Source organism: Sceloporus occidentalis, unplaced genomic scaffold (assembly GCF_023333645.1).
Source record: "Sceloporus occidentalis isolate IW3139 unplaced genomic scaffold, rSceOcc1.0.p SCAF_13, whole genome shotgun sequence".
Classification (NCBI taxonomy): domain Eukaryota; kingdom Metazoa; phylum Chordata; class Lepidosauria; order Squamata; family Phrynosomatidae; genus Sceloporus; species Sceloporus occidentalis.
This window is the reverse complement of record NW_028316993.1, coordinates 18,889,472-18,903,901: the sequence shown is the minus strand read 5'-3', so window position 1 is coordinate 18,903,901 and position 14,430 is coordinate 18,889,472. Positions and strand designations below refer to the sequence as shown.

General features: G+C 40.3%; 1 protein-coding gene across 3 annotated transcripts in view; it reads left to right on the top strand.

Moving 5' to 3' along the window:
• NIPAL3 (NIPA like domain containing 3) overlaps positions 1-12,451 on the top strand; it is a 28,972-nt gene extending 16,521 nt beyond the window's left edge. For 2 of the 3 annotated variants that reach the window (XM_089478452.1, XM_089478453.1), the window contains 10 exons: positions 157-225; positions 329-500; positions 1,415-1,474; positions 3,453-3,598; positions 4,844-4,940; positions 6,308-6,443; positions 8,716-8,804; positions 10,736-10,799; positions 11,129-11,223; positions 12,200-12,451. In XM_089478452.1, the coding sequence (XP_089334578.1) occupies positions 157-225; positions 329-500; positions 1,415-1,474; positions 3,453-3,598; positions 4,844-4,940; positions 6,308-6,443; positions 8,716-8,804; positions 10,736-10,799; positions 11,129-11,223; positions 12,200-12,399 (1,128 nt within the window). In that variant the 3' untranslated portion in view covers positions 12,400-12,451. The remainder of the gene's footprint in view (positions 1-156; positions 226-328; positions 501-1,414; positions 1,475-3,452; positions 3,599-4,843; positions 4,941-6,307; positions 6,444-8,715; positions 8,805-10,735; positions 10,800-11,128; positions 11,224-12,199) is intronic. The other variant, XM_089478454.1, reaches the window with a different exon arrangement.
• Positions 12,452-14,430: the final 1,979 nt, after the last annotated feature.

Sequence of the window (14,430 nt, the reverse complement as noted above, 5' to 3'; positions counted from 1 at the left end):
GCCATGGTTGCTTGTTGAACTTGTTGCCCTTTTAGCACAATGCTGTGTTAATGCACTGACAATATAATTTATTGTTAATTATTTCACACAGCAAGTGTGTTTGCCACAAGTACATCTGGGTGGAAAGCTTTATCCATGCCTTTCCTTTTCTTGCAGGAAAACCTGATTGGCGCATTGCTGGCTATTTTTGGGCATCTTGTCATCAGCATTGCACTCAACCTCCAGGTGAGGAGAACAAAAAAATAAATAAAAAATCTATGGAACTTGATTCCAAACCCGATTTCAGCAAATGTCAAGATGACCTCCTGTTGAATTTTCGTTTCCTCAGAAGTACAGCCATATCCAGCTAGTGGGTTGTAAAGAGCACCGTACATACTTCAGAACCAAGACCTGGTGGTGCGGCCTCTTCTTGCTGTTCCTGGGGGAGCTGGGGGTCTTTTCTGCCTATGCCTTTGCGCCCCTTTCCCTGATTGTGCCCCTGGGTGCTGTGTCGGTTATAGGTAAGTCCCACTGCATTAGGCTATTTTACTTGAAGAATCTTATAAAAGAAGGGAGGTTGGATATAGGAGACTTAACATGATAATTTTTTAAAACAGAAATTTAGAAAAAGTGTACCAGCACTGAAAGGCTGAACATCTTGAGATGACATACCAGAGCTGCCCAAATCAAGGATGGTTAGCTTTGGCAGGGGGATTTAGGAAGGCCCATGGGCTGCACTGAACTTCCCAAAGGACCACCTCTGCTCTAGCGTGCACTAGATTATTGGGAACATATCACATCCTGTATTTGCAAATTCAAATGTTGATGGTGTGTGGCCAGAGTGAGGCAGCAGCTGAAAAGCAGGGGGATGATTCAGTCAAGTCCAAGGTTTGAAAAAGTATAAAATGAAATTAGAAAAAAAACCTATAAGAATAACATAGAATCCCTCCAACCCAAACCGCCCAATGAGGTCTTCCCATGCTCAGTGTTCATAGAATGTTGGATGTCTTTTGGCCACACTTTTTGGAAGGGGAAAGTATGTGAGGGGAAAGATGGAGTTTTGTGAAGGAGACGGCTGGCTCAAACACTGAAGTTCATTCCGTAAGATTTTGTTAAAGAAATAATGAGAAAGCAATAATAGTTTTACTCAATAGCGGGACCTAGGCATAATTTGGGGGGAACCGGTGTTGTAAGTGCATGGTTTTAGGTACAGTTTGATTATATTGAACTTTACTGACTGTTTCGCAAGCCGCCTTGCAAGGGTTTGCATCAAAAATTGCACTTGCTTGTTTAATTTCTTGGTCACCCTCCAGCAAGAGTTCTCTGGGTGATGAACTATAAAATAAATATAAAAAATCACAAACTGAATAGTCTTAAGAAATGTAAGCAAGTAGTTTTAGTAACACTCTTCATTTATTGTCATCTTCTTCCTCAGCAAGTGCAATCATTGGAATAATATTCATTAAGGAAAAATGGAAGCCCAAAGACTTTTTGAGTAAGTCTTTAAAGCATCTTTTAAAATATCCTTTTTAGCTTTAGTACTGAATGTAGTTCCCACTCTCTCCTTTGTGTCTTTGCTGCATCCTGCACGTATTGTACATGTCCAAGAATCAGTTCCTGGCACTGCGTGTTCAAGTTCCCACTGTTTTTACAAATTGCTTTTTATCCCTGTTTCTTGGCTAGTCTGTTAGAACCAGCTTTGTGAGATCAGACCTCCATTTAATTATCTTGTTGATGCAGAGACTAAGCTCATGAACCACACTAACCCACCTGTCTGCATATAATGTTAGTTTTACAGCACATTGCCAGCTTGCAAAAATAAAGGACAGACTTACCTGAAGGCTTCTGTCCTGAGGACCTAGGAAGGGTCTGGTCACTAGGCCAAATTTAAAAATTATGCAGTGCCTGGATTATAGCACGTGTTTCCCATGCAGGGAGAAACCAAATGTTGTTTCAGTTGGCTGTTGTGTTTGTTGCTTCTGTCTGCTTTGTATTTTAATTACCTTTCCCTTTATGGCCTTTTTCTTTTAAAAATGGTTTGCCCATTGCTTGTTGGTAAGCCACCTTATACCTGCTTTGTGGAGAAAGGTGGGATGTAAATTTGGTAAGAAATAAATAAATGGTAGGCAGCTGGCAACCTGTAGGTTAAATCCAGCCACCTGACGACCACATATTGTCCCATTTTGTTTCTACAAGAAACCTTTTAGCCCTGACAGACCTCTTCACAGCCGTTTTCCACAGGAAAGGAAAACAATCAGAAGCCCAAAGACTATGCTGCCACTATATTTCTTACATGGTACCTAGAGACTGCTGTAGATTTTAGTATCCTTTAGAATAAGACAGAGCAGGGTTTGCTGGATTTCAACTCCTACATTCATAAAGAATGCAGGTAAAGCTTCAGTTGAGAAAAGTTGTTATAGCTTTGTGTGGCAGGGCAAGGTAAACAGCAGCTGACTCCAGAATCCCTTCCTGGGCATTTGTGAACAACAAAAGAGAGAGAGAGAGAGCAACAGTATAGTAAGTCTGCCACACCAGCTACTTGCAGTATGTTTTTTAAAGCATAACAATATATGTTTCGCCGCAAATGGAATTCAAAGAAGAGTGATGGTGAAAGAAAATGCCCCCACCCCCCGAATGCATTTTGGAATATGCTTTTAAGTGTTTTTTAGAAAGTTCAGATATTTTTGTTTTACTTATGAACTGGTTATTTCATTTCACAGCTACGTACTGTTAGCTTTGAATAAAAGGTTTGCTGAAACATGTTCAACTGCTAGTCTTTTTTCTGGTGCAGAAACCTCTCTATTTTTTCCATGTTTTTTCTGGCTCTGGCCCCAAATATATCTGCTTTGATAACTGAGGTGTACTTGTATTCTGAAAGGTTTGCAACCATTTTTATCTTTCCCCAGATTATATTTATTGCTTCCTAAAATGGTTTGTCCTAGAGTAGCTCTCAGTCAAATTTGTTTTTCTGAAATCCTATTTACGTTACATATAATTATCCTTGTTACTGTTGACCAGAATTCTGTGATGTGAAAGCACTCAGAAGACTGATATGCAAGGAATTTGAAACTCTCAGCATTTGTTCAGGGAGGTACTGAAGACCCTCTTGATCAAGTTGGAAGTGGTGGCAGTAATGAATAGTAGTAGGAGACCCTTGCCATCCACTGCACACATATGTCCCATATCACCACCCCTGAGAGCGAGATACTGAGAAACAGATGGTTCTGTCGAGAAGTGGGCTCTGTTGGGAGTTGCATGGCAGATAATCATGCACAACAGTGCTGATGAGATCTTCATCTCTGATGGAACTGAATAGGAAAAGGTGCAGTGTTTGCAAAATAATTACCTATAACTTTGCTGTTGCCCTCCTGTATGTTGTGTGCTTGTGTGGGTGTGCGATAGGGAGAAAAGGCTGCTGTAAGCCTCTCAACTAACCTACTAACTGAACTTCTCCTGTCCTCCTCCTGTCAAAGGGCGCTATGTTTTGTCCTTTGTAGGCTGTGGCTTGGCCATTGTTGGGACGTACCTGCTGATAACCTTTGGGCCTAACAGTCATGAGACCATGACGGGAGAGAACATCACTAAGCATTTAGTCAGCTGGCCGTTTCTTTTGTATATGGTAAGGAAACAAAACAAAGTCTGACTGAAGTGTTCTACCCACACCCACGTTTTTAGCTGCTTGCATGGATACATCTGTTTGAAGGGAGTGGTGAAGAAAACTGACTTTAAACAGATGAAATTGTTTAAAGATACCTGGAGGAGGGACATAAGCAAAAATGGCCTTCTCTCATGAGAATGGCTTTATAATTTTAGCTCAACATCCCATTCCACATAAAATGTGCCATGGAAACTGTTGCCTGGGGTTCTGGAATACCTCTTGGAGGTGTCCCTTGGTTTACATGAGCTGTACTTCATTATTGCCCTGAGTGCATTTTGGAATGTGCCATCAGTTCATAGAGTGATTTCCTTCAATTTCCTGCAATTGTGTATCACAGAAAATGGCAGGCAATGTGTTTTTTAGAGAACTTGCACCACTACAATATTCACTGCTGAGCCTCTGCAAACCCCAGGATTCTCCATGTTACAGCTACGAAAACTGTACCCTGTAGTAAGTAACTGGGCTCCCTCTGACCTTTCTGTGGAGCCAATATCAAGCTGAGTGAGGCAGTCCAGGATCCGTTATAACATTGCTGGGGATACAACCTGATTAATTGTGATAGCTATTTAATGAGTGCCCCTGAAGTACTGTTGACTACTTGGGGCGATTGAGCTGGCCCACAGAAGGTTGGAGATGTGGGCTGAGGGAGGAATGGAGATTCCCTGCAACAGAGGAGGAGAGGATGGAATAGGTGCACCTCGATCTTGGGTGCTGGAGATGGAAAGGAACTGGTCTTCTCACTGCCAGATGTGAGATGAGAGCTCCTTCATGATATGCTAGTGAGCTTCCTGGAAGCACATGCCAACTAGATAGGCCTTAACTCTGATATGTCAGGGCTGCTCAACATCTTTAGCATTGGGAACAGGATAGAATAGCTCTGGAGAAGCAGTGAATTCCCCAGGAGGGAATTTTAATCTTGCTGTTCTGTACCTAGCCACATGTAAATATTGTAGCTCACCTTGAGCCAGATAGAATAAAAATTGGAATTTTAAAAAATCTAGTTGCTGAAGAGCTAAGCCAAATTAGCCCATTCGTTTTAATGTCCCAAATGGAGCCATCTCCATTTTGCTAAATGTTGGTTTAAAACCAATTATTATTTTGTGTGTGTGAGTGTGTGTGATATTAGTAGGTGGGTAGGTTTAGATACAAAAATAAATGTATAACATTTGTTCCTCTCTCCCCCCCCCCCCCAAAAAAAAAAAAAAGCTGGTGGAGATCATCCTTTTCTGTCTACTACTGTATTTCTACAAAGAGAAGAAAGCTAATTATATAGTTGTGATTTTGCTGCTGGTAGCACTCCTGGGTAAGTTTGATATGTGCACTTCATTGTGACACAGTAAGTTTCGTTTAATTGCTTTATTTTTGAATCTTTATGTCTGTGTGTATGAGAGTGGATATTTGTGTTTTTAGTTTAAAAAGCAAGCCCAGTCTAGATGAAACACAGTTGTGTGCTTTGAGTATATTTGGTATCTAAGAAAAAAGCGCCATTTAGACACTGCAAATTTACAAAGAGGAAAGGTAGGAGGGAAGGAACAACTTAAATATCTGCCTTGACTGGTGGTGACTCTTCTTTGTTTAGCTATCTGGAGATGCTCAGAATTGAACCACTGGTTTCTGCATGTAAACAATGTGCTTCATACATTAAGTATGTTACCTCCCCTTCCCAGCTTGTTCATTTATTAGGATGATACCCTAATGTTATGGGTATAAAATGCACAAGGGGAGTGCACACAGCTTTGTTCATTGCTAAGTATAGTTTGTTGCCATGTTTACTGCTGGGCTGAGTCCTGAAATGTTGGTGGCACAGGATCAAAACTAAAGGATCCCACCAAAATGACAACAGGACAAGATGGTTGCAGCAGGGAGGGTCAGGGCTATAGGCTATAGAAGAGATGTGAAGGCTTCTGAAGAAAAAGACTAGGAAAATCTGGGGGTACAAGGTAAAGCCTGCATCCCCCCCCCAGCCTTTTTTTTTTTAAAACGAAAAATTCGGCAAATGGATTCTGGAATTTTTTTTAGAACCTCTTTCAGCTTAATTCAGCAAAAGAGTGAGGTCAAAAATACCATCATATTTGATCGTAAAGCTCTGAAATTTTGGGGGAAAGATATTTCAGCCTTTCTGAATGGGAGAATAATACATTAAAAGCATTAAATGTTTAGGGAACCACTAAATGGTAGTGTCAAAAAGAAGGACTGTCCATCTGGGGAAAGATTTCCGTTCTGGATTGGAACCTCAAGTCCAAAACCTACTGAAGAAATAATCCAGTTTGAGACCGCTCAGTGCTAGGGAATCCTGGAATTTGTAGTTTTGTGAGCTATTTAGCCACTGCTGTCAGAGCTCTGGTGTCACTATAAACTACAATTCCTAAAATTCTCTAGCATTGAGCCCGGGTAAAAGTGGTCTCAAAGTGGATTATTGCTGCAATGTGTTTTGGACTTCAAGTGAACTGAATTTGGCTCCAGGGCCAAAATGAGCCAAAATCCACACATAACAGTGATGCCTTCAATTAGTTGGCCAGTAAAGGCATTGCTGTTGTGTGGATTTTGGATATTACTGAATTTAAATGTAGTTCTTATTGGTGTGAGTTGTGTAGTGCCTACCTTGGATGCAGGAACTGCCCTTTTCTTATTCTCTGGCAACAAGAAGGTTGTTGTTTCAAATATTTTCAGGTTCCATGACGGTTATCACAGTGAAGGCTGTGGCAGGCATGATTGTGGTTTCTCTACGGGGGAATTTGCAGCTGGGCTACCCTATTTTCTACATCATGGTGGTTTGCATGGTGGCGACAGCAGCCTTTCAGGCAACGTAAGTGAGCTGCAGTGAGTTTCCGTCTTTTCTTCTGCTAAAATTACTTTCAGTTCTAGCTCACAATTGAATGTCAACATGATTGAAATTTAATGAAAATGAATTATACATTTTAAAAAGCAGCCCTGGGGGAATGCTAGGTAATTGCATTGCTTTTTGTTATTACTGACAGTCGGCAGAAGGTGGGCCAACTGCTAAACTGTTGTCAGTTCTATGAAATGCTTTGTGGCGTTTTTAAAGGATGCTTTTTGAAGAGCAGCTTCCCATGCCCACCATTATGCACCATAGCATTTAAGAAGGCCTGACCCAGCAAGACACAGAGAGAGAGAGAGTCAGGCACTGTGGCTCCCAATAATAGCAGTAAAGCTTGGGAAAGCTGGCTAAAGACCATACTGTCTGAGGGATTCTGGTAGATGTAATCCAGAAAAAGTAAGCTTCCCAACCTCTAAATAGCATTCAGTGTGATGCCTCTTGGAAAACATACATGCAAGGCTTGATGATGGATAAAGCTATGCCATGCTGCTTTACTGTTAGCATCTATTAATCTGGGAGGTGTTGCATTTAGACCTGGAGACTTAGTTTATAGTCACCATAATTGGTATCCATGAGTATACCAAGGAAGGCTGAAGAATTTGAATATTCTTATTTCAGAGGGAAAGGTGAAAAACAAAGAAGAGAGAGATAGAATAGAATAAGAGAAGGCAGCTGCCTTTTGGAGGGCTTGGACTGGCACATGAGACCAGGGCTGGCATTTACTTTGCCCTCTTGCCTCCCTCTCATATACTGTATTTTCTGGCGTATAAGACTACTTTTTAACCCAGGAAAGTCTTCTCAAACCTTGGGGATCGTTGTACATGCCAGGTGTCATCATATAGGGTAGGTGCTGAAATATCTGAGCCAGACTGGAGAATCTGCAGTCGTCGCATATGTAACTGAAGGGCGGGGCAAGCTGCAGGCGTCCGGGACGCCCGGGGTATGGGGAAAAAAGCTGTGTTTGCAATACCACTATGATAGTCTTGGAGACAGGGAGGGCTGGGCAGGCAGGGAGAGCTAACCAATCCAAGCAGGCTTTGTATACAACAAGTTTTCCTGCTAAGTATCTGCATGTCATAAGCATTTGAATTAAAATTACCAGATTGAAATCAAATCTGATGTTTTTAAATTTTTTATTTGGTGTGCGTTGGAAGAGGGGTAGTCTTATACGGTGAGTATATCCCAAACTCTATATTTTAACTAGAAAAGTTGGGGGTCGTCTTATACGCCCAGTCATCTTATATGCCGGAAAATATGGGTACTCTTTTTGGGGAGAGGTATCAGAGCCAGTGTGGTGTAGTGGCTTGAGTGCTAGACTACGACTCTGTATGTAGACCAGGTTTCAATTACCTGTTCAGCCATGGAAACCCACTGGGTGACCTTGGATGAGTCACACACTCTCAGCCCCAGAAAACCCCATGATAGGGTTGCCTTAGGGTTGCCATAAACTAGAAATGACTTGAAGGCACACAGCAATAACAATCCATACTCATTCTTTGAATCACACTGTATTGTACATTCATCCAGTTTGAAAAAAATCCTTTTATTTACTACCCTGGATAATTTGACATAGTTTCAAAGTTGGGCACCTTTGCTCACCTTTAACTCTGTCACCATTCATGAACAAGTTGAAATGTGATTAGGAGAACCTGCTCCCTATTTTATGATAATTTTTCATTTATTGTACCTCATGCTTCCTGTTTTTTAACTGGTTGCTGATCCATGATGACCCTCTTATCCCATGGCTCCTCAGTGTGGCAAAACAGCTAAATTTGGCTGCTAGCCTTTGGTGAGATACTTTATCAAAAGTGTTTCTAAAAATCTAGCTATATCATGGTCATAATACTGGCAGTCATTCCCAACCAGAGTAGACACCTTGGCCAACTGTCAGGAATTCTGGGAGCTGAAGTCCAAAACATCTGGAGGACAAAAGTTTGGGAATCACTGGTCGAGAACATAATCTGTGGTCTCTGCTATTAGTATTTCATATCCTTATAGTCAGTTCAGATTAAGTCTTCATTATTCTGAAAGCAGACCCAGAGAATTTGTTCAGCTCATTTGCAGCCTCCTTGTACTCAATTTAACTCATCTTTTGACTCTTTTTATCTAATAGTCCACCCCATCTCCCGAGCCACTTTTCTGCTTCTGATGTACTTAAATAATTGTTAATGTTATCAGTGTTTTTATTGATATGTTCTTGAATTTTTTCCTCCCTTCTTTTCTTTTCTTTTGCTTGTAGGTTTTTAACCCAAGCATCACAGCTGTATGATGCATCACAGATTGCCAGTGTGGGTTACATCTTGTCCACTGCAATAGCAATCATTGCAGGTAACATAAATAAATAAAAGTATTGAAATGATAGTCATTCTTATGACTCAAAATGAGTTCCTTTCCATATTGCTCTCTAGTAGGAAATAGTTGCAGTTTTCTGTAATTCTAACATGACATTTTCCACATCCATTTGGAAATTACTTTGCAAGTAAGATGCACACTTAAAAAAAATCAAATCTGCTGTTTAAAAATGGGCTATGGCAAATGGCCTGCTTGATCCCCTTTAGAGAATGAGAAACATATCCCATTCATCAAGGGATATAGGGTCTCCAACCCAGCACAGACCCTGTCTTAGAAGAATGACCAGAATGAAATAGGTTGTTTCATTCCTGAATGTCCCCTTTGAGTCATACTGTGGCTTAGTCTGAAATTTGTTCAGCTCCAGGACCTGTTTTACATGCTGAAGCTCAGTCTTGGAAGACATATTTGTTTTATTTAGCACATTCAGTGTGCTTTGTTTAAAAAAAAACCACGCACATGCATACAGAAAGAACAAGATACCTAACCCAATTGACTCATGGTTTATGTTTTGCCAGTAGCAAAAAGAACCATGGTTGATGAGTAATGTAGGATGAATAAAGCTGGCTGCTGTTTGCCTATACTTTAACTACATTTCGGATGAGGATGAGGCCTGAGGTGTTACAAATAAGGATTCTGAGAAAAGTTGTGTTTTCAAGAAGAATTAAAACAAAACCAAGAACTGATACCAAGATGGAGGTGGCCCCATATCAGTGCCTTCCCTCATGATTTAGTGTCGAACTGCATGTTACTTAAAAGCAACCCAACAATTATGTCATTGTTTAGGCTAGAATCCTGTTGACTACACTTTAATCAGGGTTGCACAGCTGTGCCAAGGAAAATCTGCCAGCTCCAAGAGGCCTTTTCCTTCAGTGCCTGCCTTCTTTCATAGCCTCTGTGTCCACAGCCTTTTCCCTTTGCCCATGGCTTACACCCATGTAGAGATTCCATAGGGAGGTGAGGTGTTCTTTTCCTATCCCCAGCCACTCCTTTACCAATAATACCCCTTGAACTCAGCAATGGGCCTTAGCAAGAAGCTCTCCCATTAACAATGAGACCTCCTACCATTGTTGAATCCACTCAACTATGAGGAAAGAAGTAGAGAAAGAAAAGTAGTTGCTGCTGTCTGTCTCTCTCATAATATGTCATTTGGGACTGAGGTAAGTAGAAGAAAGTGGCAAAATGGATTACACACCTTGAAACTGGAGGAGGGAATTACTTCTCTTAATGCACCCTTATATTTAAGAACCCATTGCATTGGTAGACTAATTTGCTAACTTTCTGTTGGGGGAGTTTGATTGTAGATTTGCAAGCAGAGTGTCTGAAAGTGGTAGTGCCACTTGCTCTACCTCCTCATTCTGCTGCATTTGGAGTCAACTCCCTTTCTCTATACCAGATTGAATAGCTAGTTTCCAGAGTTAGAGAGTATCATCCTTTAAGTGAACTTATGTCCCAGTAATTCTCTTCTAAGTGTAAATTCTGGACTAAATGGCCTCTGAAAGCTAAAATGATTTTTAGGCCTCCAGTCCCCCAGAAAGTAGATGGGGTTGTTCTTTATGATATTCCTTCACCTATATTTTTCATGAGTGGTAAAATGCTATGTGTGGAAGGAATTTCAGTGCCTGGAGGGCTATTCTACTTGTTAGTATATACTGTGATCTATAGAGTTATGAAGTTATAATAGAATATTATATATATATTTGCCTCCTCAGATCCATGCCAAGAAAAAGGTGGGGTATAAATTCAGTAAATAAAAAATGGTTTCCCTCATAATTTAATAAAGTATTATTATGTTAATAAGATATAACAACATATTGTTATGCTAATAAAACTTGCCCAGCATTTGATGAAGTGATTACAGTTTAAAGATACTAAATGGCTTGTTTATGTTTCTCCCTGTCTTGAATCAGGTGCAACGTTTTACTTGGACTTCATTGGGGAAGACATACTCCATATTTGCATGTTTGCCTTGGGGTAAGTTTATAAAATTGTTCTAGGTAACGCACTGTGCTAATAGCTTTGGGACATTGCTTCTGGGGCCAGGTTTTTACACTACCTGAACATTTCCAGCTATTCATTGCACATCAAATGCATAGCAGTCATCTCAGTCGCACATCAACTGAAGAACTAGGAGAAGCAGCTGCTGTTTGTAGTGACTGGTTCTTACAGCTATTGGAACCATAAGCTTGTCAGAGCACTCCATCAGGTCAGGTTATTGTTGCTGTCTAGGTTCAACCACTTCCTCTTCTCTGTCAGTTGTTTCACAAAACTTTATTTCTCTTACTCCCCCCCTCCCCTTTCAGGTGCCTCATTGCATTCTTGGGTGTCTTTTTGATCACTAGAAACAAAAGGAAATCAATCTTTTTTGAACCCTACATCTCCATGGATGCTATGTCAGGTAATGTTAAAAATCATTTCTTTTTTATGAACTGATCAAAGCTGTCTGTAAATAGACACATAAATAAACTGCCTATAAACTGTCTATAAATAAATAAACTGTCTATAAATAAACTGCATATAAATAAAATGTCTATAAATAGAAACAAATACGTAACCAGAAATCTCTGTTGTATCTCACCCCCCCCCCCCGCCCCACAACACACCTCCAGACTATGCCATTCAACACAGTACAACAGGTATTCCACACAAATCCATGCCACCAACCTCTGAAGATGCCAGCCACAGATACAGGCAAAACATCAGGAATAAATTATTCCAGGATGTGGCCACATAGCCTGAAAAAACCACAGAAAACTATAAGACTTTTGTGTTTGTTATATCAGGATTTACCATCAGTTAATGACAACTTGCAGGGAACATTCCTAAGTAAAATGATGGTTTGTTGTTTAATTCTTCAGGAATTATTTGCAAATCATTTTACAACAGCTACCATTGTCTCTATCATATACTTTGAAGTAAAATGTTTCCTTTTTGTCTTGGGGCAGAGGAGAATCAGTGAACCACTGTGAACTCTTTTAGAATAAAGTTTCTCAGGGAGAGGGGTGGTCTGCTGAACAACTAGGTTTTGTAGTAGCTAGAAGGGTGATCTAAATGGATGCTATTTCTTCACTGTGACTGAAGACCATGTTCTGGTCTGGCACGGAGAGTGGTGTTAGGTTGGCAATAATGTCTCTGTTTACAGGCAGAAAATGCAAAGTTAAGTCCCATACAGCTACCAAGTTCAAAGGATATTGCCTGGGGAGGGTGGTAAAAATGCCTGTCTCAAATGCTGAGCAACTACTGGTAGTGAGAGGAGGAAGCGCCAGCTAAATGGATCAGTAGTCTGATGTAGTATAAAGCAGTGTTGGGAAGAGAGAATCCATATCCTCTTGCCTACTTTTTCAATCCCATCTCTGTTTTCTCCTTATTTGCAGGCATGCAGAATTTGCACGACAATGGAACAGCAGTTCAGCCTGATCTCAAGACTTCCTTTTCCTATGGCGCCCTGGAGAGCAATGACACCATCTCAGAGATCTATGCTCCTGCCACGTTGACAATTGTCCAAGAAGAACATGGCTCCAAAGGAGCACCTGTGCCTCTATACAAAGTCATGGAGCACAGCAAAAGGGAGTGAATGTCCTTGAGGACTGGCATAATGGGTCCACATGTGTGGTCAATCTTATTTATTTATTGATCAACTGTATACAAAAAGCTAAGCTAAACTGTTCCATGATGCCTACAGTCTCATCAGATGAAATGCATAGGGAATTACATGGTCTGTAGTATTGCTTACAAAATAACAGACACCAAAGGATGAGTTTAGCCTTTCTGTTATGATAAAGCACTCCCTATGGAGCCAGTTAGCACATGTCTTCTTAGACCAACCTTTTCCCAACCCAGCTCTTTCCAGATGTCTTGCACTTCAGATCTCATTTTCTCCTGTCCACACGTTGCTGGTTGGGGTTATAGATATTATAAGTGATACATTACCTGGAGGGCAACAGGGATGGAAGCTATAGTTCAGCACGTAGGGAGAGGGGATCAGAATGAGGCAGTCTTGAGTAAATTGCATAGAGTATAGGCAGGGCTTTGGGTTCAGGCCCACTCCTCACTATATATATCTATATGTATATGTATGTATGGAGCAGTAGATTCCTGTTTAAATGGACCAGAGTGTGTTGGCTGTAGTACTAATCATCCCCAACTAGCATGATTTAACTACCACTTTGTAGTGCATAGAAAGAACTTACAATGTCATAAGATTTGAAGATGTCAAATAAGACTAAATATTCTCCCACAGCATCCACCTGCTTTCCAATATTTAATTAATATTATAGCAGTTCAGATCTTTCCTTAAAAGAACAGCATTATTTTAACTCTGTTCTTACCTGGCCACCTTCACTGCAAGACTGACTGCCAATGTTTTTAAATGGTAGCTTAATTACCTAGCATTTCCCAAGTCTCCAATGTAGCAATGATCAGTGTTCTTTCAGTGCACCCATGTATTGAAATGAAATGGATTAATATTTTCCAAGAAATGTTTAGTTAGCTTTCTTTGGACCCAAATTTAATGTTTTTCCATTTTCTTTTGCCACAGCCATCCTGAGAAGATGTAATTCATTTTAGTGCTGTAATGGAACATACTGTAGGATTTGTCTTCTCTGTACACACTATATTTTCTTTTCCCATAGAAATCTGCTGCTTCCAGGTTGGTGGTAAGAGAGATAAATTTTAAATAAAATCCATACTTGGGTTGTTTAGCAAAATTTTCCTAGAGATGATTCAACATTCTGTATCGGGTAACATGATCTTTGGCACTGTGTGTGACTCATAGTCCAGCCCTTTTGAGCCAGGGCACACCACATATCACCACAGGTACATCCTGACCCAGAATTGTTTTGAAATCTCTAGGTTGTAAGAACGTTATGACATAAGAACGACCGGCTATCCTAATGATTTCTACTTTTTAGTGGGATTTTTCATATTGGTTGCTATTTGCACTTTAAAGCATCCTTTCTTTCTGCAAATGTGCACTGTGATCCTGTTCACATTAGAATTTCACCCCATGTGTCTTAAGTACATATTCAGTGGGATGAGTTCAGTGGACTATACTTGCATACGGTAGACAGGAGATTGCATTTCCCGTAGGATAAAAGTTCCCTGCAAATAGAAGAAATAGCTCCGCAGGGAGTGGAATAGGATAGAACATTTTTCCTGGAATTGCTAGAATGTGGTTTATTGGTTTGTTTTCATTTTTATGGTGAATACAAAAATGTCACCCTGTATCTTATCTAAAGCATTAATACACCAGTGTCTTATCTCTTTCTGCTGCACATGTAGACAATGACTGATTCGAACTGAGGAGTGAGAATTAACAGTGAGGTATTTTAATGCACAGTTTCACCACACTTGCACTTGCTTTAACTCTTAGGGGGAAAGATGTTTGTTTATGGCATACTTGGCACTAAATGATCCTCTATACAGTTATGCATTATTCACTATTGGCAGGAGTATCTTATCACTAGATAATACTTCAGAAACATGAATCATACGAAGTAACTTGTGAATATTGACTGGGCACAGTTGTCTTGAAGAACCTCCACGTAGTCTGTTTCATTCATTTGTGAACTATGCAAAGCATTTTGCTCATTAAAGAATTACATAG